Genomic DNA, 26,976 nt, shown 5'->3' with positions numbered 1-26,976 from the left:
AGAGAAGTGGTGTGGCTTCTTACTTGGCACGCTATGGTCTCCCACGTGCTGTTGTGGCTGTCCCAGAAATGACAGCGAGTGACGGCAGTTGCCGCCTAGAGCAGGGTGGGTGTGCGCTGGGCACTCTACTGGCTTTTATTCAGCACAGCTGTTGTGTAGTAGGCGCTGCTCCCATACTGCAGACTCTCTGGAGCCAGCACCCCTGTACATTCCTCATCTGAGAACAAAGAACAGGGCTTACTTGCATTTCCAATGAGACAAAATTACTATCAGAACGCTCCTTCTGAAGGATCTATTGTTATTATTATCATTATTTTACAAGTGGGGAAAGGATTAAGTTTAGAATTACAAATGACTTTCAAGAAAATGACCACTTGCACAACCCGGGGTTCTGAGTTTCTCCCATTCCAATAAAAAGCTGTGTTCTTTTGACAGATGAAGATTTAGGTCTAATGAGTCAGAATATATGATGAGTTTTAGAAAAATGAATGAATCACACACCCAAACGAGTAGCTACAAGACGGAGCTAAAAGAAGAAGCCCAAGAACGAAGCAAGGATGGGAAGAGTGTGGTTCCAGGAAAGAGCCCTGATTCGAGGCCCAGCTCTGTCACCAGATGGCTGTTAAGGGCTAAGGCAAGTCACACCATCTCCTTAATGTTCTCATCTTTCCGACAAAGTCTCCGGACCAGAGGATGTCTAAGATCCCCAAGGGACATGATATTGCCATGACTGGCAAGGAAAATGGAGCGCATGTTCTGAGTTGGAAAGAGCTTGTCTGTAACACAGAACTTTATACCCGGGAGCCCAGGATGAAAGGTGCTGCCTCAGGTACTGTGTCTAAGAGCAGGAATCACCTAAAAAGTGATCATTTGTGTTAGCGAGGCCTATAAAACAGCCAGAAGCTTGTTCAACATGAGAAGACTGTAATGAGAGGGGATTATAACATGCTTTATGTTTTATAACATGGTTATTGCCACTCCTCCACACATTTTTTAAATGCAAACAGTAGCTCTTTATTAAGATTCTTCAGTATTACAATTGATTTTTAATGTTTATTCTTGGGGGGGGGGGGAGAGAGAGAGAGAGCATGAGTGGGGGAGCGGCAGAGAGAGAGAGAGGGAGGGAGACATAGAATCCGAAGCAGGCTACTGGCTCCAAGTTGTCAGCACAGAGCTCGATGCAGGGCTCGAACTCACAAAATGCGAGATCATGACCTGAGCTGAAGTCGGATGCCTAGGCGCCCCAGTACAACATTTAAAGTTGATATCCAGTGAATATGTTTTTTGGTCAAGTACATCTAAGGCACTATTTATGTATCTCAGAAATTCTTAACTTTTTATATATGTCTCAAATTCTTCACTTTTCTAAGCCACAGTGTAGTCATTTTGATATTAAACCAAGATTTACTGAGGTATCTCTGGCCTGACCCAAATCTAAGATTAGAAATAAAATTGGAAATATATGTGTATGTGCAGGAATTTTACTTCTCAACATTATGCAAAGTTTCAACCATATGGAAAGTTGACCCATTTAATCACTAACCAGATTCTAGAATTAACATTTTACTAAATTTGCTTTATCACATATATATCTGGATCCATTCCACAATCCATCTTTAAAAAAAAATGTGTTTCATGGTCATATACATTCCCACATGTGATAAAATTACATGGAATAAACATACATACAGGAGTACAGGTAAAACTGATGAAATCCAAGTAAGGTCAATGCATTGTATCAATGTCATTTTCTGGTTAGGATATAGTGGTATAGTTATGCAAGATGCCAGCATGAGGGGAAACTGGGTAAAAGGTATGAGCTCTTTTATTTTTCACAATTGCATGAGAATCTACAGTTATCTCAAAATAAAAAGTTGAAGAAAAAGAAGAAAAAAAATGCATTTCAAAGTAAGTCTCTGATTGGGGTTTTACCTTTTTGCCATACCTGATTCTTTGGAAGGGTGATGTTCAGGTTGAAGTGGGTGTGGTTAGGCTGATACTGGAACCCCAGGTAGAGCGTCATTAAAAGGGGACTTTCAGGTTCTATGCACACGTTCAGGGATTTCTCCAGGGAAGTGATGCTCACTGTCATAACAAAATGGTCTGAGCTCATGTTGATGCTGGTGGGATAGATTTCCACGCTAACATTTCTCCACAGCATGATCTAGAACGAGACAGTTAACCAATCTTCAAGATGGTTCATCTGTTGATGCCTTTAAGTCTCCTTTCTAGTGATAATGGAATGTAACTTCCTAGGTATTCCTCCATGAATATCTGTAGGGATTAGGGGAGAGTATGTAATCTCAAACCTAAAACACCTCCTAAGGGTAAGGTAGTTCTTGTAAAAGTTTCCAAGTGAAGATGTGAATAATAAAATAATGGCACTGCCATGAATCTAAAATGGCTTCCTTCTATCCTATTCTCCAAGAATTCCTATTCCCTTCTATTTCATTCCTTTATAATGAAGTCATACCTCAATATCTTCCACTAAATCATGGTCTTGGAAAAATTTATGATTAGAGCTTAGCAACACACTTTTGATACTTCCAACAATGTTCTTGTCATCAAAATCCCTGAAGGAACTGAAGCTAGTCCTATTACCTAGAGACAAGAAAATTTGTTTCATCAATTGCTGAAATCTATTACCTAACACCCCGAAAGGTAATAATGTATCAGATATCAGAAATTAAAGTAAATGTTGGGATTTTCCCCTTGCTAATATCTCAACTGAAATAATATTTCTCATTATAACATCATACGAGGGAGAATTAAAGATGAGTCATTTACTTGTGACCCTCAGAATTATTATTTTTTAACATTTGTATACCTGGAGGATTCATTATTACTAGCAAGGAAGTATTCTGCTCTCCAGGATAAGACAGCAATCTTGCTCTTGTTTGTTAGGTAAATGCCAAAAGAAATACACTATATACTGATATGGATAAGTTGGTATAACAAGTCAATACTTATTCAGATATTCCTAGCTTCATATATAAATAGTGAAGAGTTGAGATCAATTCAAACCATAACACAGAAACTCAGTTAAATCCAGAGGTCTGTTTAATGCTTCTAACCTCTACAGTGGCTCATTTTTTTTAATGTTCACTTATTTATTTTTGAGAGAGAGAGTACAAGAGCAAGCACACACATGCACATGAGCAAGGGAGGCGCAGAGGGAGAGGGAAACAGAGAATCCTAAGCAGGCTCTGTGCTGTTAGTGCAAAGCCCAATGCGGAGCTTGATCTCACGAACCGCGAGATCATGACCTGAGCTGAAACCAAGAGTCAGACCCTTAACCGAGCCACCCAGGCACTCCTCCATTTTTAAGAGGCCTCCATTGCTGCCATTGTAAAACAGAAATCCATGGCACCCAGCCTTCTCTTGTTTGGTCTGGCCAGCTTACGTATCATGGTGCATCCAAATGCCTGTAGCCATCAATCCCAACTCCATTTGGGTCAGAATCAATTTGACACTCACTTGAACATTAAATCCTGGTTGTCTGTTCAAGAGCTCTTCCAAAGCTGAAGCCCTTGGAAAGCCTAACCTCATAGCTGCTGGGGACCCTAGAGTATAGGAGCTCAGGGGCCAGATTGACATGTTTTGGCTAATGAAGGAGAAATTAAATGGAAATCAACTTCTGTGTGTTTTCTAAAGATCAGAAACCTAAAATGAACCACTCTCCCCCTCCTCCTCTGTTACCTGCTCAGCATCAGAGAAGCAATGATAGAGGTCAAAGTCACTAAAGACTCAGAAAACTGGTTCTGCTGTAGAAATGTTTCCTTGATCTTCCCAAGGGCCAGCAAGGCCATTTCCAGCATATTTTCTACCTGCATTGAGAAGGAAATACCATGTGACCTGTGTGGACTTTGTGGATAATGGTTTTGGAGGAGTTGGAAGGAGGACAAAGACCTGGACAGTGACATATTGAAAGATGACATTTTTTTTTAAACGTTTATTTATTATTGAGAGACAGAGAGAGACAGAGCATGAGCATGGGAGGGGTAGAGAGATGGGGAGATACAGAATCTGAAGCAGGCTCCAGGCTCTGAGCTGTCAGCACAGAGCCCAACGTGGGGCCCGAACTCACAAACCGTGAGATCATGACCTGAGCCGAAGTCGGATGCTTAACTGACTGAGCCACCCAGGCGCCCCTGAAAGATGACATTCTTTGCAAAGGACCCAAAGAAAGTATTTGTAGTCTGGCTAAAGACTCGCCATCCTTTGTATCAACTAACAGGGCCATCCAAGAAAATATTTCTTTGTCCCATGATATAAGCTTCTCTAGACCTACTTAAAATTTTTTTTAAAAAATTTATTTTTAGTAATCTCTGCACCCAGCATGGGGCTGGCACTCATGTCCTGGAGATCAAGAGTTGCATGCTCCACCGACTATGCCAGCCAGGCACCCCTGCCTGTGACCTACTTATGAGAGGTTTTCACAAACAGTTTTATTACAATGAAATTCACAATACAAATCACCCACTTAGAGTATACAAGTCAATGTTTTTTTGGTATATCCACAGTGCAACCATCACCATGATCTAATTTTAGATCATTTTCATCTCCCTAAAATAAACCCAGTACCCAAGTACCCAGCAGCCAGCTGTCATTGTCCATTCCCCTGTCCCTATGCCCCCCCACCCCAGCCCTAGACAACCACCAATCTACATTCTGCATCTAGAGATTTGTCTCTTGTGGACATTTCATAAAATAGAATCACAATATGTGGTCTTTTGTGCCTGGCTTCCTTCACTTGGTGTAATGTTTTCAAGGTTCACCCATGTTGTAGTGCTTCATTCTTTTTTGTTGCTAATGTAACAAATATAACACATTTTACTTATCCATTCGTTGGATCATGGACATTTGGGTTGTTTCCGCTTTTTGGCCGTTTGACTATTTGAATCATGCTGTTACAAACACGACTGTGCAAGTTTTAGTATGGACGTATGTGAGCCTATTCCTAGGAGTGGGATTGCTAGGCCACATGGGAAGTTCCTTTTTTAACCTTTTGGGCAACTGCAAACTGTTTCCCAAAGTGGCCGTATCATTTCACAATCGAATAATGTACGAGGGCTCGAATTCGTCTGCCTCCTTGCCAACACTTGTTACTGTCTGTATTTCTGGGTACAAAGTGGCATTTTATTGTGGTGTGATTTGCATTTACATAGACCGATGATGGTGAACATCTCCTCAAATGAATACAGAAATGCAAATCAACACGAAAATGCAAGTTTAACTTACTGAGTGTCTACTATATGCCAAACATCATACTGAGCTCTTTTCACTGGATTATAGCACTAGGGATGTTTGGCGCACAGATGAGACAGTGAGGAAGACCCAGAGCGGGTCTAACGGTGGTCTCTTCAGTGGTGCTGCTTGGCCGGAGACTCTTTAGAGATCGAGGAAGAGGCCGTGTGATACCTGGATCTGCCAAGATTTAAAAAGTTTCTAAACCGAGTTCGACATCAGCATGTACTGTACCTACCTGCTCAATGGCATGCTTGGACCTCTGTGGACTTGCTCCAGCAGCTTCCATCACAGTGTTGAGGGACTCGGAGAGGCAGGCAGTTGGGGGTTTTTGAAACCCAGACTGCTTTGCTCTGAAATGTGCTCTCTGGTGACTTCTCACTCAGGTAAACATGAGGACTGATGACACTAACTTGGGAGATTTTGGAAGCAAACACACAGCCCCGAGCTGTTTCTGACTGTTTTAAATTTACTTGTGTTCTTCTTATAAGGAGTTCAATTTCTTTATGCATTTCAATGCATTTTTAAAAATATTTATTTATTTTGAGAGAGAGAGAGGGGTGGGGATAGGGGCAGAGAGAGAGAGTGAGAGAATCCCAAGCAGGCTCTGAGCCATCAGCATGGAGCCCAATGTGGGGCTCCATCTAATGAACCCTGAGATCATGACCTCAGCTGAAATCAAGTGTCACATGCTTAACCCACTGAGACACCCAGGTGCCCCTCAAACGCATTTTTATAAAAAGCAATATTACAGGAGTGTGTGGCTGAACATGGAGCCTGCTTAAGATTCTTTCTCTCCCTCTGCCCCTCTCCCATCCCTGCACTCTCTCTCTAATAAAAAAAAAAAAAAAAAAAAAGAAGAAAAAGGAAAAGGGAAAAAAAAATTCATAAAAAACCCCAGTATTACAACTTGGCAGCCAAAGAAAATATATTACATCTTACCTATAGGAAGGATTTTTATTTTACGTTATTCTTTTTAAAAATTAAAAAAAAACTTTTAAATGTTTATTCATTTTTTTTGAGAGAGAGACAGAGTGCAAGCAGGGCAGGGGCAGAGAGAGAGGGAGACACAGAATCCAAAGCAGGCTCCAGGCTCTGAGTTGTCAGCACAGAGCCTGATGTGGGGCTCAAACTCATAGACCATGAGATCACAACCTGAGCCGAGGTCAGAGGCCCAACTAACTGAGCCACCCAGGTGCCCCTAAAAGGTTTAAAAAATGTATTTATTTTTGAGAGACAGAACATACAATTGCGCATACACACACACACACACACACACACACACACACACGAGTGAGGGAAGGGCAGAGAGAGAGTGGGACAGAAGATCTGAAGCAGGCTCCATGCCCTGACAGCAGAGAGCCCGATGTGGGGCTTGAACTCACAAGCCATGAGATCATGACCTGAGCTGAAGTTGGACGCTTAACCAGGCACCCCTGTATTTCAGGTTATTCTAAGGAACTCACAGAACCCTCCTGGAGTGGTAAGTAGATCAAATACCTAATTAACAAAACTAAGCTAAAAACAGGCAAAGAGCAGTACTGGCTTAAACACCAAGTAGATGATCCTTTGAAACTCAAAAAAGCACTCAAGATAGACTTAAAATAGAGATCAAGAGAAGTTCTGAATGAAACTGAAACCCCAATTCTCCTTTCTGGAGGCCATTCTTATGCAAAACAAGTGAGAAGGTTAAGCAAATTGACAGAACATCCACTGCGAGTCCTACTATTTTTGTTTTGAAATGTTATTTTTTGTTTTCAAAGTTACATTTATTAAAGACTTCTGCATTTAAAAAAAGAAATAATAAAGTTATAAAAAACATGGGCACAAAATATTTGCAACATCTGTAACAAAAGGTCAACATCAACAATAAATAAAGCTCTCTTATAGACAAGTAAGTAAAATGACAACCCATTGTGGGGGAAATGGACAAAGGACATGAAGAAGCCACTGAAAGGAGAAATACACATGGTCAATCAATATATAAGATGACGTTCGGCCTCCTTTGTAATCAGTAAAATGTTCCTTCCTTTTCTTGCCTTTGAAATTAGAAGTGTGGGGCAACAGTTGGTGGGGATAAAAAACAGTGTCCTTTAAGAGACAATTTTGTCATCCACTGAAAATTTAAAAGCCCCTCAATTCTATTTCTGGCATTCTATTCCACAGAAACATGTGCGTAAGTACTTAGTGATGTAGGTACATGGAGGCTTGTGGATATGCTATTTGTGAGAGGAGACAAACAAAAAAATGTCCAAATGCACATTAAGAATAATTGGTTCACTTATGTGTACTGACACGAAAAGATATCCATGACACAGCATTAGGCAAAAAAAAAACCAAGGGGCTGGGGCTCATGGGTGGCTCAGCTGGGTGAGCCTCCAACTTAGGCTCCAGTCATGATCTTGTGGTTCATGAGTTTGAGACCAGCATTGAGCTCTCTGCTGTCAGTGCAGAGCCTGCTTCAGATCCCCCATCCCCCTCTTTCTACCCCTCTCCTGCTCTCTCTCAAAACTAAATAAACATTTGAAATATTTTTAAAAAGGGGGGGAGCTGAAAAATGTGTATACTTTAATGCCATTTTTGTTACAATAACAAACCTGTTTACACATAGAGAAAATCTGGCAGGCTACGTAGAGCAAATTAATAATAATCTGATAATATGGGAATGCAAGCTGGTGCAGCCACTCTGGAAAACAGTATGGAAGTTCCTCAAAAAACTAAAAATAGAACTACCCTACGACCCAGCAACTGCACTACTAGGCATTTATCCACGGGATACAGGTGTATCGAAGGGACACATGCACCCCCATGTTTATAGCAGCACTATCCACAATAGCCAAAGTATGGAAAGAGCCCAAATGTCCATCCATGGATGAATGGATAAAGAAGATGTGGTATATATATACAATGGAGTATTACTCAGCAACCAAAAAGAATGAAATCTTGCCATTTGCAACTACGTGGATGGAACTAGAGGGTATTATGTTAAGTGAAATTAGTCAGAGAAAGACAAAAATCGTATGACTTCACTCATGTGAGGACTTTAAGAGACAAAACAGATGAACATAAGGGAAGGGAAACAAAAATAATATAAAAACAGGGAGGGGCACAAAACAGAAGAGACTCATAAATATGGATAACAAACTGAGGGTTCCTGGAGGGGGTGTGGGAAGGGGGATGGGCTAAATGGGTAAGGGGCACTAAGGAATCTACTCCTGAAATCATTGTTACACTATAGGCTAACTAATTTGGATGTAAATTAAAAAAAAAAAATCTGATAATAGTGATTACATCCTGAGAATGGGATTAGCAAGAAGGATAAAGACAGTGAGGGCTATTGCTTTATAACTTTATATGTTTTAATTCAGATTTTTAAATAACAAGCATGTATTATTGCCGTAATTAAAAATAAACCAGCCCAAATAAACCAGCACAGATTGTGTATATATGCTTATCACAGATATCTGAAAATATAGGACATGGAAAAGAAAAAAAATGAAAATTCTCATGAATCTCATTCCCTTAATTTATTTATGTGTAGGGAGTAGAGACAAGCATGAATAATTACTGGGAGTAACTTGGCAAATGTGGAGGGAACAAATGTAAACATTGCAGGGGCACTGATGGCCCATGTCTGTTTCGAAGCTGAACTGCTCTATCTCGGGCAAGGAGTGGATCTATTTCTGTCTCCCATTATGTCTAACAAATGTATCAGAAAGACAGTAACTTGATAAATGATCAAAAGAAAATAAACACAGCATATCTGAAAAGGTCATTACTGATCAATTTATCCGCAATCTTCAGACTTAAAGGTAAATATACCCTGACTGAATGTTAAATTGGGTCTCTACAAAATGGTTCACAAGGCTAAATTCTGCACAGGGCACAATCTCTAGATTACGTATTTTCTACTTTATACACATTTTGTCTGTTTCACTTCCCCCTTTCTCATATCTCGTTTCCTCCCAATCACCCTCTTGCTTACTTGAGCTGACTTAGAAAATTCTGGCATAAAGGCCGTCAGTTTCTGGAGCACCTCACAAGCTCTCCGTAGTTTGCTGTGACTTTGCAAACCATGAATCACTTCGTTCAAACTCCCTGCTGGCTCATCTGCGACCTGTTGAGAATGAAGGATTTTGTCAACATTATCTCTAGAAAATGGCTGCACTTTAGTAGTTTCAGACCTTGTTTGAGTAAGAATTGACCTCCAGTAACATTACAAGCTCAATGAATCACAGGCTCCCCCTAACAGTTACTACTTTCAGAAGCTTTTCTGCAAATGCATAGAATGTTCACCTCTTCCATGCAATAGAGGAAAGAGATACCTAGGTCTTACAATGATAGATACAGGGACAGATGGGTCTGGGAATAAGATCTGTGAGAGAAATTTAAATCTCATGGCCATGATCAAAAGTGGGGGATACATGGAAATCAAAACAATGAAAACGAACTTTTCTATTCAGAAGTATGCTTTCCTCAGGTTTCCCGCTGGTTCCTGTCTCTCAATTCAAGAGTTCATGTTCAAGAGGGAAGCACAGGTACTTGAAATTCCACATGGCAGGAGGTGGGAGGCAGAAATTCTGAGAAAACAAACCCAGAACTCTGGACATGGTCCGAAAACTTTTAAGAGGCCACTGCTTTTGAACTGGAAGTCCTGACTGAGATGATCTGTTTACACCAACTACTTGACAAAATTTCTAGAGAACAGCCCATTGCAGTTTAATTCAGTCATGTATTCAGTTAAGTCTTTTTTAAAAAAATGTTTAGTTTAGAGAGTGAGAGCATGAGCGGGGGAGGGGCAGAGAGTGAGAGGGAGACACAGAATCCAAACCAGGGTCCAGGCTCTGAGCTGTCAGCACAGAGCCCAACATGGGGCTTGAACTCATGAACCATGAGATCCTTCATGAACTAAGCCAAAGTCTGCCATTTAACCGACTGAGCCACCCAAGCACCCCTCAATAAGTCATAATTAAGGGCCTACTGGGTGCTGCTAGGCTCAGGAGTCAGAGCGGTTAAAGTCAGTTATGATCTGGCCCTTGTGGGCCATGCACGTGAATAGGGGTATTCCTAATTTGTAGGGTTTATAGGGGGTTGGAGCAGTTACAGAATGATCTTAGAATTGAGGACTACCCAGTTTCGGTATTATACTTTGGGACCAAGGTGTAAATGAGCAGGAATAAAGGTACGAGTGAGACCCAGCTGCCACGCAACTTCACGTTTTCCAATGAAGGTCAAGGTCTTATCGAATGCCATTCTACTTGCAGCCAGGAAGGACACCAAGGGCGCCTTATCAGATGTTTTAGAGCAGTGTGAACCTGGGCTGAGTCATGGTGGATCTCACCATTCATTTCACCTTTCTTCATTAGCTCTTAATAAAGCTTTACAGTTGTCCCCATATAAGTTTTGCCCATCTTTCGTTACATTTCCTCTTAGGTACTTGCTATTCTATCTTTTTTTTTTTTTTTTAATCTTATTTTCTAACTACTGCTGATGTGTAGAAGTACAATCAGCTTTTGTCTATTGATCTGGTATTCTCTGAATATTTCCAATAATTTATCTGTACGCCCTTTTGGGTATGCTATACTTCAGGCTTCTCTTTATTTAAGGAAAACAAAACCCTCTCTGTTGAAGCCACTGTAGATCAGTTTTTCTGCCAGGAGAGCACAATGCTAACCCCAACAATAGTGAATGTGTAGTTTCAATTGCCACTGAAAGCAGATCCAGCATAAACAGGATTACCTTTTAGCAAGGAAATGTTAGGTTGCATGTAAGTAGGGCTTGTGTTTAAAAAAAACAAAAAAGAGAGAGAGAGAAGAAGGATGATCTTCTTCACTCAACATTATCAAAGTGGCTTTGTCTTTTTTTTTTTTTTTTAAGTTTGTGGGGAAAAAGGGAACTAAAAGAAAAGGAGCACTGAGGTGGTGAGTAGGAATAACAGTCCGGAAGGGTGTGCCATGGCTGGAAAATTGTGGCAGGTGGACAAAGCGTTCCCCCCATCTGAAGCACCAAAAATAATCGTATTGAATAAAAATAAGACATTAAATACTGAAGTGGGTATAAAACCCACTGTGGACTTGTTTAGTGCTTGCTTTTGATCGGGACACGTGCTTATGCATCAGCATAAGGTAGAGTTCTCTACTCTCTTAGGTAGAGTTCTGCTCAGATGTAAGGGGTGAACTAGGCCCGTTCCTCACATGGCTGTTCCTGCAACATCACAAAATAGAATAGGAATGCTTTTACAGTGCCACAAAGGTACCCAGGGTGACCTCAGTTTTCCGTATTTACCTGATCAGATGCCTCCTGAAACGATGTTTTTTTTTAAAAAAATTTTTTTTTAACGTTTATTTATTTTTGAGGCAGAGAGAGACAGAGCATGAACGGGGGAGGGGCAGAGAGAGAGAGGGAGACACAGAATCAGAAGCAGGCTCCAAGCTCCGAGCCATCAGCCCAGAGCCCGATGCGGGGCTCAAACTCACGGACCGTGAGATCATGACCTGAGCCGAAGTCGGATGCTTAACCGACTGAGCCACCCAAGTGCCCCCTGAAACTATGTTTATCGGTGAGAAGTAAAGACCTCGGGAGGGAGTCTACTATGGGGCTTGAGGTCATCTCCACCGGAGCTTTTCCAGCCTGTGTTTCAGATGCAGGCCGGCTGCTAGGCACCGAGGTGACAGACAGGACATGCCTCATGACTCTGGGTAGTGAAGGAAAGGGGCTGATGGAACAGCACAGGGTCTTGGACTGAAAGGTACGTAAAGGAAAAGGCTGAAGCCAATTTTACCAAATGAAAATGAAGGCAGTGTTTCCAAGACAGCGGGGGCTTTGAGGAACAGTAGCATGACTTGGGTTATAAAGCCTCACTCCTGTGACTGCTGTGTTGAGCACGGACAGGAAAGGGCCGAGGGTAGAAGCAGGGATATGAGCAGGAGGTGGATGCAAAGTGCAGCCGGGAGATGATGGAGGCTTAGACTACAGCGAGATAATGGTGAAGCTGGTCAGAAGTGATTAGGTTTGGCCATATGGAAGGCCCTGAGAAGTCCTGCAGGCAGCAACATTTGTTTTCTTTCCTTCTGGAAACGTTTTAGGCAATGTTGGTTGCTGTGCTGCAGAACACCGCTTGGAAAATATTGACTTAAGGGGCACGTGGGTGGCTCAGTTGGTTAAGTGTCCGACTTTGGCTCAGGTCATGATCTCATGTTTCGTGGGTTCAAGCCCCGCGTCAGGCTCTGTGCTGACAGCCTGGATCCTGCTTCAGATTTTGTGTCTTCCTCTCTCTCAGCCACTCCCCAACTTGTGCATGTGCTCTCTGTCTCTCAAAAATAAGTAAACATAAAAAAAAAAAAGAAAATGTTGACTTAAGGGATTTTTACTTCATCCCTGTTCTCTTTTATACTGCTAGAAAAGCTTATTTTTGGCAGTGAGTCAAACAAAAGTAAATCTATATTTAGATTACCACTGAAAGGTTTCTATATAGGACACAGAGGCAAGAAGGAGAAGAAATTTCTGGAATGTGAACTTTTATAGATTATGCAGAGTTTCTACTTTTATTTCCCTTTCACTCAAATTTTTTTCCTTTTTAAAAAGAAATCTGAATTTTATGACATTGCAATATCCTTTTGTAAGATGTCACAAGTCCTTTTTGGAATGAAGCAGGGAATAAACAACCAGCCAACAAATGATAATTATAACAACATGAAAGCCAGAGCTAGGCTTTAAAAATGTTGTCGGTAAAGCACCCATTAAACCTGGTTCCTTCCTGCACGTAAGTACTTTCCTTATCAGAAAACTACATCCAGAGAACTCGGGGAGACCGAGCAGTATTCTGGCAGGACGGACCAGGAAAGACAGAGATTGATAACCCCAGGTGTCTACTGTCAAGGGAGGCACTTACAAGATTAGCACCAGCAGTGTGGGGACATGCCATTGCTGGGTGAGCAGCTGCCACATAAAGAAGAAAGCAGGTTGAGTCCAAGTAAAAGTGTAGAATAGAAGTATCTCTTTCTATTTTACCTAAGGATGTTTCACTCTTGGTGAACAACAGTATAAATCATTTTATATGGAGACCAAACTGATCATTTCCCACTGTTGATAATTCTGTAGACAAGCTGGGATTCTAGAGCTGAAGCATCACAAATCACTAATGTCTCATCTCTGCTTCTTCTCCAAAGGCTCTCTGTATAAAAACATTAAATCAGAGCAATTGTGAAGTTGCCAGTACACAAATATTACTGCAGAAATATATGATTCATAATTTTAGCAAAAGGAGGAGCTCTATTAATAAATCAGAGCATTGTTCTGATCTTTCCTCCCTCCTTCCCTCCCTTTCATTCTTTCTTTCCTTATGGTACTTTTAGATGAGATTGGCCATGTTGAGGGTGGTATGGCTGTAGTCTGATTTTTCTAGAAAATGATCATTTACAACATTTCACCAGATCACCATCATCGCTTTCATTCCCTTTCCACATTTTCCAGCAAGAAAACCGTAATCTGAAGGCACTATCAGTGTGTTAACATGGCTATTTGAGGAATGCTTGGGTGGTTCATTTGGTTAAGGCTCAGACTTTGGCTCAGGTCATGATCTCAAGGCTTGTGAGTTTGAGCTCGTCAGGCTCTGTGCTGACAGCCTGGAGCCTGCTCTGGATTCTCTGTCTCTACCCACCCCTCTCCCACCCCCCCCCCCCGCTTTTGCACAGGTATTTATTTATCAAAAATAAATTAACATTAAAAAACCGACATAGCTATTTGCTATTAAGTTGATCTCTTTCAAGGCATGCGTGTCTAGACCCATTACAATTTATCTGGCTATAGCAAGCCTGCTCTCTCTATCTCTTTTTGTAACATTCCCTTTGTTGTTGATGGGACTGGTATATTTAGCAGCAGAATCGTTGTAGCCACTACTGCTGGGGGAGGACAGAGTTCTGAGATGTTAACTGCCATGTTTTTCTACCAAGGAATGCAGGATGGAAAGTAGAAGAAAGAAACTGGATTCTGAGGGTGCCTGGTGGCTCAGTCGGGTAAGCACATGACTCTTGGTTTCAGCCCAGGTCAGGCATGATCTCACCATTTATGGGTTTGCGTCCCATATCAGGCTCTGCAGTGACAGCACAAAGCCTACTTGGGATTCACGCTCCCTCTCTCTCTGTACCCCCCCTTTCGCTGTCTCTCAAGATGAATAAACTTTAAAAAAAATTTAGAAACTGGATTCTGAGGCAAAAGACCTGAGCTCTTGACCTGGTCTACCTTTTACTGTAACTATGAAGCCTTAGACAAATGACAGCCTACTAGCTCTCTCATCTGGAGAATGAGTGTAATAATATCGAACGATGTAAAAATCTAAGCAATGTATTTAAGGTTGAGAAAAATGTCACCTTGGATTAGGGTTATTACTTCAACAGCTTACGGGGAACCAGCAACTGATCCTGTGCTTCAACTGGTGATCTGAAAGGGGTTATGACCACTAGGTGGGTCAACAAGCTGCTGAACCAAGGGTGATCCAGTTTCTTGGTCTATGGACAAACACTGTGCTTGGACAGGCCTTGCCTTAAAAGATGAGGAAAAAACTGGGGCACCTAGGTGGCTCAGTCGGTTGAGTGTCTAACTTCGGCTCAGGTCATGGTCTCGTGATTTGTGAGTTTGAGCCCCACATCAGACACTTGTTGCAGTCCCCAAAGAGCCTGCTTCAGATCCTCTGTCCCCCTCTCTCTGCCCCTCCCCGTTCCCTCTTCCTCTCTCTCTCTCTCCCCCCACCTCAAAAATAAATAAACATTAAAAAAAAAAAGATGAGGAAAAAAACAACAAAAAGAAGCCCATGAATGTCACTCTGGACCCTGGGAATTGAATCCAGAGGACTTAGAGGAACATATACCTCTGAAAATTATCAACAGCAAAATCCAGAAAAATATTTCACAAAGCTGGTTAACATCCTTAATATAAACAGAAAGTCTTAAAAATAAACCAAGTGAAGCTAACATGCACAAGAATGAGATAAATTAAAGGAGAAATAAATGATACTGGAGGATTTCGAGAGAGCTAAAATGCTTCAGAAAAGTTAAAATCCACACTGGTAATACAGAACCGACTTGGAAAAATCAAAACAGTGAGATGGAGGAAAAAGGTGAGGAGTTCGCCCTGAATGCAACAGAGAAAAGCATACAAAACCATTCTTTTCGTTTAAAAGAATGACAGGAAAGATATGGAGGACAGAAACGTGCAATTTAGCACATGGATAACTGTTTTTTTGTTTTTGAGATAAAGAGAAAGAGAGTGTGTGTATGTACACATGCATGCAGGGGAGGGGCAGAGGGAAAGAGACAATCTTTTTTTTTAAAGTTTATTTATTTGAGGGCAGGGGGGAGAGAGAGAGGGAGAGAAAAAATCCCAAGCAGGCTCTGCACTGTCAATACAGAGTGCACTGTGGGGCTCAAACCCACAAATTGTGAGTTGGAAGTTGGATGCTTTAACCGACTGAGCCACCCAGGCACCCTGAGAGAGAGAATCTTAAGCAGTCTCCATGCTCAGTGTGGAGCCTGATGGGGGATTGATGCCATGAACCTGGGATCATGACCTGATCCTAAGTCAAGGGTCTGATGCTCAACTAACTGAGCCACCCAGGTGCCCCGATAACTGGTATTTCTTAAGGACAAAATCAGAACTAATGAAACAGAAGTGACAAATAGGTGGCAGAGAATAAAATTTTCACAAGCCAAGAACAATGTGTATATAGAACATCACATTCTAGACAAAATCAGTGAAAAGTGACCTAGATGCATGCTAAGAGAATTTCTGTATTACACAGATTAAAACATTTTACAATCTAAGATGAAAAAAGGCTACCTATTATTTAAAAAAAAAAAAAAGGCTAACTGTAGTCTTTTCCACTATAGCATTAAATGACAAAACACAAGGGAATGAGGTGTACAGAGTTTTGAGGGGAAGACTGAGGAAGGAAATGTTACTTATAGTGCAGAGACTATTGCTTATTCCACCACCGTGCCTTTCTTCCAGGGAAACATAGTAGCTCCACTAAGGACTACATTTCCCAGCCTTCCTTGCTTGCAGCAGTATGGCCATGTGATCAGGTTCCGGCCAATGGGATATAAGAAGTAATTGGTGCAATTTCTAGACTGTGCCCTTAAAGAAAATGATCAGGCTTCCCACTTTCCCTTCTCCCTTTCCCACTTGATAGAATGTGAACATGAGGCAGGAGCTAACACAGCTTTTATAGACCACGATATTCAATTACAAGTTGATAGCAGAACAAGGCAGAAAGAGCTTGGGCCCTATAAACTGTGGTGCCATCTTATCAGCCCTGGACTGCTTACTTACACTGTTATGTAAGTGAAGAGAGAAATCAACTTCCACTTTGTTCAAGCTACCATTTTGACTTCTGTTAGAGCACCTGACCCTGTTTTAACTTGTAAACCCTGCTAAAATATGGCTTATTGGGAAGGGACAAGAAAAGACTTTTTGACTATTCATGAGTTCCCAAAATATTTCCACCAGTGGATCTTGTGAAAACAACTAGAATAGAGATGATACAAAATTAAGATTTCAAGATGGATAAAGTTATGGTATAAAATGATTGGACATAAACATCTCCAGTTAAAATTGATATAAGTTCTAAATTGTTAGAAACCTTGCTTTGCTAAAAGTTTTTAAAAAGTATTCTTGGGGTGGGGCACCTGGGTGGCTTAGTTGGTTAAGTGTTTTACTTTGGCTCAGGTCGTGATCTCGTGGTTCGTGGGTTCAAGGCCCCAGTCGGACTCTGTGCAAACAGCTCTGAGCCTGGAGCCTGCTTCAGATTCTGTGTCTCCCTCTCTCTGTGCCCCTCCCTCACTCACGCTCTGTCTCTCTCTCTCTCAAAAGTAAATAAACATTAAAAAAATTTTTTTTAAAGGTATTCTTGGGGTGTCTGTCTGGCTCAGTTGCTAGAGCATGTGACTCTTGATCTTGTGGTTGTAAGTTGCAGCCCCACATTGGGTGTAGAGACTACTTAAAAAAATATTCTTTAAAAAAATTTTTTTTAATATATGTATATATATATATACATATTATTATTATTATTATTTTTCTTTGAGAGAGAGAGACACAGAGTGTGAATCAGGGAGGGGCAGAGACAGGGAGGCACAGAAACTGAAGCAGGCTCCAGGCTCTGAGCTATCTGTGCAGGGGCAGACATGGGGCTGGAATCCACCAACTGTGAGATCATGACCTGAGCTAAAGTCGAATGCTTAACCGACAGCCATCCAGGAGCCCCAAAAAGATATTCTTAAATCATAAAATATAGATTTTAAAAACCCAATGTAACAATAACCTGAATAAAACCTATAGACTATACTAACAAAATCTAGGAATAGAGGGTGGGGAAGGAAAAACTAACGTGCTATATTCCTTTAACCACATGAGGGGGCTTCTAAAGAGACTTTCATTCCTGAGCCCAGCAATTAGGCAAACACAGGTGAAGGAATGTGTTTTCAAAAAGAACTCCTTGAAGGTAAACAATTAAAATGAGAGTCCTGAAGAACAAAAGTCCAACAAAGAAGAAAATAGCAAGGAAGCATTAGAACCAGAAAGCACATAAGAAATGACAGATTATTAAAATAAACTTAAATGTGATAAACTGTACTATAAAAATATTTTCAGAGTCAAATAATTAGACTCATTTACATGAAATTTAATAGGAACACATGTAAAAAAAAAAAAGTGACACAAAAATTTCAAAGGACCCTGAGAGGCATCTGGCTGGCTCAGTCGGTAGAGCATGTGACTCTTGATCTCAGGGTTGTGAGTTTGAGCCCATGTTGGGTGAGGGAAGGAATAGAGTAGAAAGGACAGAGATGGAATTTAGTTTTTTCCTGGTTTCATAATTTTGACATTGAAACGCTATCAATGTTTTACATAATTAGAAAAAAAATTATTTCCTAAAAACAAGGAAAAAGAGCAAGAGAGGAAATGGATGTAGCAAGTTTAGACAATTTTTAGGGGAATTTTGCTCAAGATCAGGAAAGAAGTGGGGCAGTAGTTCATGAGGCAGTGTGAATTGGTGCTTTGTCTTAAGACAGAAAAAACAGCAGCCAGCACAGTGTCCTTGATCTGAGCCAGCGTGCAGCTAGAGGGATTCACTGTGGGTAGGAGTACGGGGAACTTGTAGGAACAGGACAGAAGACAAGCATCTGTGGGTGCAGATGCTTGCTGCTCAGTGGACACATTTGGTGGCAGGAGTCTGTGGAGAGGATTCTTAATTGCTTCTATTTTATTTTTGAAACAGAAATCAAGGTTATGACCTGACCTGAGAATGAGGATCGGGGACTTCCTAGTCATTGGAGGTAGAGGAGGAAGTGAGAAGTAGTCCTCTCAGAGTAGAAGCACAAATAACCCCCAGGACACAGTGTGATTGCCAGGCTCATGATCCGAATTTCAGTTGACATATAGTTAGGGAGGTTGTGTGGTTTTGCCAAGCCGTGTTGGGCAGCGTGTGTGAGAAACAGGAAGTGTACACGATGAGGCACATTCAAGAATATTATTGCTCACCTAGTGAGTTCCTATCTATCAATAGGAATTATAGAACACAAGGAGAATATTGTGCTTACAATGTAATTCTTTTTTTTCCAGTTTATTTATTTTGAAGGTGGGGAGGTCAGAGAGAGCGAAAGAGAGAGAATCCCAAACAGGCTCTGCACTGTCAGTGTGTAGCCCAATGCAGGGCTTGAACTCACAAATTGGGAGATCATGACATGAGCTGAAATCAAGAGTAAGCCGCTTAACTGACTGAGCCACCCAGGAGCCCCTAGAATGTAATTTCATAAAGTGAACTTAATTCTATCTTCTTAGTGTTGACCCACTTGGGGACCTCATTTTGGGACATTGGATAGTATAAGGTGATGTGACTATTCCAGAGCACAAGATCCCCTTGAGAATTCCTATGTTATTGTTCTTAAAAAACAAATAAAATCTTTGTGTTGTCTTGATTATCATATATGTGCTAGTAACAACTATTTTATAGACTTAAAGCTAGAGCTATATACTATAAATTACCTTTTCCATTGGCTTCCAAATAGATGCCTTTTCAGACCAAGATGAAAGAAATGGAAATAGTTCTCGTTTAGGCTGGAGACCCAAGAAGACAAGAGGAAAAGTCGCAATACCAAAAAACAAAATGACTTCAGGTAATGTGTAGTGAAATCAATTCGTGCCTGAAAGGATATACAAGATTAATTAATACTGAAATATGTCATCATAACATGTACCCAATTAATATTTGTTGCTTTGTGTTTTGTCTCATCTTTTTTAAAATGTCTTTTTAAAATTATTATTAGAGCATGAGTGGAGGAGGGGGCAGAGGTAGAGAGAATCCTAAGCAGGCTCCATACTCAGCACAGAGCCCAGTATGGGGCTTGACGCCCACGATCCTGGGACCATGACCTGAGCCAAAATCAAGAGTCAGATGTTCAACCAACTATGCCACTCAGGTGACCCACTTCTTTTATTTTTTATTTTTTTAAATTAGAACATGAGCAGGGGAGAGGGGCAAAGGGAAAAAGAGAAAATTGTCTGCTCTTATTATTGCAATCTTTGCCCTAATTTTATATATACTTATTTTCTTGATAGATAGGCCTTTGGCCATCTTCTTTTTCACATGTGCCCAAATAAAGGACAATGTATTCTCCCACATTTTTCCATCTAAAAAGAGTCTTCTTAAAGTCCTTGCAGGGGCACCTGGGTGGCTCAGTTGGTTAAGCCTCTGACTTCAGCTCAGGTCATGATCTTGCGGTTCCTGTGAGCTTACAGCTCACAGCCTGGAGCCTGCCTTGAATTCTGGGTCTCTCTCTCTGGCCCTCCCCTGCTCGTGCTCTATCTTGCTCTCTTTCAAAATAATAAATATAAAAAAAAATTTAAAAATAAAAAAATAAAGTCTTTGCAGAGCCTTTCAAATGAAGGAAGTGTTCTTTCTCATATTTTTTAATTTTGAAAATAAATACTATTTGGGAAAGATGCATTAGCCTGAAATGACCTCAGTCAATACCAGTCTGGGATGATTATATAGAGAACACCTGACCAAAAGGCTGGAAAAGAGACAACTCAAAGTGCATCTAGTGTTTAGTCTTAGGGGTATGACCCCCAACTTCAAGTTTTAGATGTCTTTGTCAACAAGCCCTCTAAGTATCCCTTAAAAGAGCAATTTAGAAATTGTCATTGTAGAGACATGAATATTTATCTAAAGAACAAATGTAAAAATCAGCTTTTCCAAATGATTTTGTTTTTTGGTGTTTGGTGTGGGGTTTTTTGTTTTTTTGTTTTTTTAGTTTTTTAAATTTGTATTTATTTTGAGAGAGACAGAGAGTGTGAACAGGGGAGGGAGAGAGAATACCAAGCAGGCCCCACACTGTCAGTGCAAAGCACAACACAGGGCTCGAACTCACAAACTGTGAGACCATGACCTGAGCCAAAGTCAGATGCTTAACTAACTGAGCCACCCAGGGACCCCCAATTGCTTTTGTAAATGGGTACTTGTGAGTTGGGGAAGAAGTGTTTTGTGATGGCATTAGATGAAAGTAAAGATGGTGTACTTTGGAAACTTAAATCTTTACCGAAATCACCCTGATGGTAATTAAAGCATTGAGGCTGAAGACGCATTTGAAAAGTTTCAATAAAGCTATGTCATAAAATGCAAGTTTTGAGAGAGCAGTGCTCCTAAATTAATATACTATTTTACATAACATCTGATTTTAAATATCCCTTTGTAGAGGGGCGCCTGGCTGGCTCAGCTGGAAGAGCACATGACTCTGGATCTTAGGGTCATGAGTTCAAGCCCCAGGTTAGGTGCAGAAATATTTTTATAAAATAAATAAATATGCCTTTGTAGAGCAAGTTACTAAGTTAATAAATGAGACATTTGACTGTTTCACCTATATCCTTACATATGATATAGTCAAGTTTACCCCAAAATAATTGTCTTTAAATCTTCTCATTGAAGAAGGAGATTTGCCTTATCTGGAGTTGCCTTATGTTTATGTATGTCAGGTCCTTTGAAAATTTGTTTTCTTTAAATTTTTAAGTAGTCTCTACCTTATAAGTAATCATTTTCATTAGTTTTTGTTTGCTTTTCTATTATGTTTATACAGATGTGTGTGTTGGTATATACACATATATATTCATGTTACCCTCTTTCTTAAAGTTAGCAATACATTACACATTTTCTGCAGGGTTTTTTCCACAAAAACAAAACAACAAAAAAACCAGAAGTAACCCCACTGCAGTACACAGAGATATGCCTCATTTCTTTTTACAACCAGGACCCCCCTAGATGGGGGGAAATAGGATTATTTCTATTTTTTTGCTATTACAAAGAGAGCCATAATGAATAGCCTCGTGTGTGTACCTTTTTATATTTTTGCCAGTGTAACTTTGGGATAGATTCCCAGCAGGTGGAAGGCTCAGTCAAGGGGTAGATGTCAATGCTATTTTGCTAGAGATTGCCAAATACCTCTCCCTAGAAACCATCTTATTGCATTTCCATTAGCAATGTACGAAAGTACCTACTTTCCTAGAGTGTTGCCAACAGAATATGTTGTTAAGTTTGTGGATTCATGCCCATCTGATAGGTGGGAAATGGTATCTCAGTTTTAATTTGCATTTCTCTATTTTTTGAATGTTAAGGAACAAATTTACAAATACTTTTCCCACCAACATATTATTTTGGGAGAGGCACATTTATCACAATAAAATGTATAAACAGTAATGCAACAATAGTGACTTCTGAATACTTCTAAGCAATTACATGTGTCAATACTTTAGTTTTAAAGGTAATTAGCAGGGGCACCTGGGTGGCTCAGTAGGTTAAGTACCCCCTGCTCTTGATTTTGGTTCAGATCATGATCTTGCCATTTTCTGAGTTTGAGCCCTGCGTTGGCCTCTGCATTCTCTGGGAGCCTGCTTTGTATCTCTCTCTCCCTTTCTCTCTGTCCCTCCCCCACTCGTGCTCTCTCTCAAAATAACTAAGTAAACTTAAAAAAAAATATAAAGGTTGGGGCGCCTGGGTGGCTCAGTTGGTTAAATATCCGACTTCAACTCAGGTCATGATTTTGCTGTCTGTGAGTTTGAGCCCCACACCAGGCTCTGCGCTGACAGCTCAGAGCCTGGAGCCTGCTTCAGATTCTGTGTCTCCCTCTCTCTGCCCTTCCCCCACTCACGGTCTGTCTCTCTCTCAAAAATAAACAAACATTAATATATATATATGTGCGTGTGTGTATATATATATATATATATATATATATAAAAGTAATTAGCAATATTGGATCTCCAATGACCTTTGACATGAATGTGATGCCATCTAGAAGCAGAAAACACACTTTGCATAAAAAAACAGAAATTTCACAATATTAGCAGTAAGAACTATAATATTCTGCCAGGCACTATACTAATACTTTACTTGTATAATTTTACTGATCCTCATAACAATCCTTTGAAGGACTTGCCAGGTGCCACAACAGGAAAGTTCCAGAATCAAGACATGAACTCAGAAGTCTGACATGAGAGCCTGAGCTCCTAACTGCAGAGACTTATTTAATATGATTATGGGAAAGCAGGCTCCGAATTTGCAGTGCTGGCTTAGATAATTGAATATAATTCTTTAAAAAAAAATTTTTTTTTTTGGTTATTTTTCTCTCAACATTTTATCTTTAAGTAATTTCTACACCCAACATGGGGCTTGAACTCACAACCCCAAATCAAGAGTCTCATGCTCCACCAACTCAGCCAGGTTGCCCCTAGAATTTTTTTTTTTTTTTAAATTTAAGTAGGCTTCATGCCCAGCGTGGCACCCAACATGGGGCTTGAACTCAAGACTGATGCTTAACTGAGCCATTCAGGCGCCCCACCCCTAGAATTCTTTTTGCCCCAGATTATCCTCTGTACAAACATTCTCTATTTCACAACAGTAATATCTTGCAAGTACATGAGTGATAAATATCAGGAAATGCATTTCACTCCAAAATGAATCGTAAGTGAAAATGTCTAAAAACTCAAATCTTGGAGAGTGAAAAATGGATGGAAAAATTGTCATCATTTAGGCTATATTAAGGGTTGCTTTTCCTATCGTGGAGATGGGCTGGGCCAAACAGCCTGCTGTGAAGATGGAGAACAGTTCACAATCACTCCCATCTGTGACAGTGAAACACAGGACCAATTGATTTACACAGAGACCAGCATCACAACCGTGCCCTTGCCAACAATAGCATGCTATCACAGCAAAATCGGACAAACATATCACAGGGAGCTTGAAAGGGTGGAGAATGAGAGGCTGGAAACCAAAAATTTATCAACTTGAAATACTGAGTCCTTTCAATACCCAGTATTTGAGGACGGTGATCTTTTATTTTTCTCATAATAGTAAACATTGCAATGTATTGTTTTATGAAGCACCCAAAGATGCTTCATATTTAAATAAGAATGTATTTGCATTTTTTAAAGTGGAATAAAATTTTTACTCAGATTCGGAGGCATAGTAAGGTCTCCAAGAATTCACAGAGTTAAGACTGAATGCTGTATGTAACACCGTGAAAAATGCTGATTCAAAGAAAAACCACACACTCACATTCACACACACAATTTTCATGGCCTACTCCTGAGAAAAACTTATAGACAACAGCCTCCTCACCCTTCACCCTCACATCTTCCTACACCATACTCTATTTTCCTCCTTTAGCTTTTCTCGTCTTCCTTCCGAAGCCCAAGCACTGAATGGATTCAGGGTACCTGAGGAAAAGGGAGTTTACTCATACACTTTCTCCCACACTCCACCCAAGTCAAGACATGAAGGCAACATCAGGCACAACTCTACCTACCAGAGTAGGCTGCATGTGAAAGTCATTCCAGATGAACAGTTACTTACTGTAATCAGTATCATGAAAATCAATATCTAATCAGTATCATCAAAATCCCTATATCCATCCTATGGACTATCACTCACAGACTCTGTGACATGAAACCTTCTAGAGCACTCCAACCTTCTTTTTGTTTAACCACACCCTTAAGTAAACCTCAGGGCATAATGTCCTTTATCTGCCCCTGAGACAGGACTAGGACACAAACCCATCCTTTTTATTTTTTTAATATGTATTTATTTTTGAGAGAGAACGAAAGAAAGAGAGCACAAGTGAGGGAGGGACAGAGAGAGGGAGAGAGAGAGAATCCGAAGCAGTGTGCGGCCTGACACTGGGCTTGAACTCATGAACTGTGAGATCACCACCTGAGCTGAAATCAAGAGTTGGACGCTTAACCGACTAAGCCACTCAGGTGCCCTGAAAACACACCTATTCTTAAACATTCTCCTCTTGGCTGGTTCCCCCTTAATAAACCATTTCTTGTCAAGCTGGACTTGTCAGCCTTTTTCTTTAGTTTTTCTTTCGGTCCTCAGATGTCACTTTGCACATACCTTTCATGGAACAGACTCCTTAACCAACATACTGTAGGTTTCCAGAAATTATGCCTTTGGCCGCATGTGGCTTCATCACTTACCAGCCTGGCAACTGAAAGAATGCCCCAGTGAGCCCAAGTGCACTGTTGATGAGATCCAGTTGGAGTTTCTGGACATGTAAGTGCATCTGGTGGGCTTTGTGACCCTGCTGGCCGCGACATCTGTTGAAGGAGGACCAGACACAGATCCTCATACTCCAAAGTCAACCTTTTTAAAAATTAAATATGAAAACCAAATTTTACTAGCTTCCAATAGGTGAAACTTTAGGATTTCTCCCTGGTACTATGTATTGTTGGGGTCCGGGAGCCAACAGTCAAGAAACAATTCTTGAGACAACTTTGGTGCCAAAAAGGTGATTTTATTAAAGCATGGGGACAGAACCCACAGGCAGAAAGAGCTGCTGGGGTATTGTGAGGAGTGACTTACTACATACCGATAATATATAATATATTATATATGATATAATGAAGAGTGACTGACTTTATCTACCTCCCTACCTACCTACCGGAAGGGGGTTAGGGATAGAATAAGTCTCCAAGCAATCAAGACCTTAGTCATGAGACCCTTCAGATGTGTATCAGTGGGCCATATGCTTGCAAGATGATTGTTAACATGTATCTTGGGTTGGGGGTAGAGATAAAGGAAGTTTCCAAAGGGATTTTTATATGTTAAAGACTTACAGGATCCTGGAGGTTGAGCTAAGTTTGCCTTTTGCCTCTAGCAAAGTACTAACATTGAAGCAGTTAAGGAGGACACTGAAGCAGTTCCTCCTGGAGGAAGGTCACTCAGACTGTCTCAAGTGTCATACTTGTCACTGGGCTGCAAGTTTTAAAGAAGTTTAATATTTTCTATATTTCTTTTGCCTTTGTTCTCCACCTCACTTCCACATAGTATAGATTTTTCATACATTATGTGTTATCACCAGGCTTAGTATTAATTTACCTAGACTTCAATGAAGACGATGATGATATAATTGCACCTTGGATTTTTCTGTAAGATCACAGTATGGTGCATGGTTTTGAAAATATCTCTGTAAGACAGATAACAGGCAAATAATTTCTCTCCTGGTTTCTGAGTTAGGAAACTTGGAGCCAAGAGTGATGAAGAAGTATTTACCAGGAAAAAAGTGGCCATAAAAGGTTTCCCACTTCAGAAACTTGCACAGTACTTGTAGTGAAAGATCAGGTATGTTACCTTTTGATAAAACACTAAAAAAAAAAAAATCTCATCATCTTTGCTACACAGACAATTCAAAGGCTGAAGCTCAAAAGTATAAATATTTCAGAAGAACTGTGGTAATGAAGTAAAGCAACAGATTTTCTGTGTACAAAAGTGGAAAGATTTAAATTTTTTTCTTACTCCTATTCCAGAGTCAAAGTAAGGAAGTTCCCTTCATTTTTTTTTAACCTTATTGATTTGAGTGAGTGAGAGAGAGAGAGAGAGAGTGAGAGCAAGCATGAGCAGGGAAGGGGCAGAGAGAGAGGATCCCAAGCAGGCTCTACACTGTCAGCACCAAGCCTGATGTGGGGCTCCAACTCATGAACCGTGAGATCATGACCTGAGCTGAAACCAAGTCAGATGCTTAACTGACTGAGCCACCCAGGTGCCCCAAGGAAGTGTCCTTCGTACATGCTAAGTCTCACAGCCTTATGGGTTGTTTTTCTTCTTGATGTTTTCCCAGCAGCATGAGATTTTGTCCAATCCACCACTTACTCCTCTCTTCTAGAAAGTCCCAGAAAAGATCCCGAACCTTCCTGGTTCCAAGTGTAAGCAAAGTGTCCTCCCTGGACACAGCAGTTTTCTGCTTCCTCAAAGCTACAGTGAAACTTGTTAAGCTGATAACAATTATTTTTACCATGTTGCTCTGGGCTATTTAGCTCACTTCCTAGAATGATACCTGTTCTGACATATAACCAAAGCCAGATTCTTCCTCTTAAGAACATTTTCTCTGTGAACTATGAGCAACAACAGTGCAGGGGCTCAGAAGCTGCCTCGTCCTTTAAAAATGTTCTTAGTGGGTTAGTCATATTTGTTAGTATTATTCTTTTAGGAATAGGGAATAATTAGTCAAGGAGATAAAAGATGTTTTGTGGGTTTTTAATTTAAGAACCCAGGTGGAGTTCCTACAAGCTGAAAACAAACAGCAAAGATCAATAAAGCGACGAGTCTTTATAGGGCACCACCACCTGTGTCTACACAACCAGATACGCTTTTAGCTAATTACTTGCTAAGCCTAAGCTGTAAAGGAGAAGATG

The 26,976-nt window shown here is 40.6% G+C and overlaps 1 protein-coding gene across 1 annotated transcript in view; it reads right to left on the bottom strand.

Moving 5' to 3' along the window:
- Nucleotides 1-26,664, bottom strand: part of PKD1L3 (polycystin 1 like 3, transient receptor potential channel interacting) — a 79,640-nt gene extending 52,976 nt beyond the window's left edge. The window contains 11 exon segments of the mRNA XM_053722183.1: nucleotides 24-217; nucleotides 1,933-2,164; nucleotides 2,474-2,601; nucleotides 3,426-3,604; nucleotides 3,700-3,827; nucleotides 5,486-5,551; nucleotides 9,233-9,364; nucleotides 23,933-24,000; nucleotides 24,763-24,888; nucleotides 26,375-26,471; nucleotides 26,473-26,664. Of these exon segments, the coding sequence (XP_053578158.1) occupies nucleotides 24-217; nucleotides 1,933-2,164; nucleotides 2,474-2,601; nucleotides 3,426-3,604; nucleotides 3,700-3,827; nucleotides 5,486-5,551; nucleotides 9,233-9,364; nucleotides 23,933-24,000; nucleotides 24,763-24,888; nucleotides 26,375-26,471; nucleotides 26,473-26,664 (1,542 nt within the window).
- Nucleotides 26,665-26,976: the final 312 nt, after the last annotated feature.

This window comes from Lynx rufus, unplaced genomic scaffold (genome assembly GCF_022079265.1).
Source record: "Lynx rufus isolate CCGP_SWC_20201006 ecotype Redwood Valley unplaced genomic scaffold, mLynRuf1.p SCAF_16, whole genome shotgun sequence".
Lineage (NCBI taxonomy): Eukaryota > Metazoa > Chordata > Mammalia > Carnivora > Felidae > Lynx > Lynx rufus.
The sequence above is the reverse complement of the archived record's forward strand: the minus strand, read 5'-3'. Positions and strand labels throughout refer to the sequence as shown.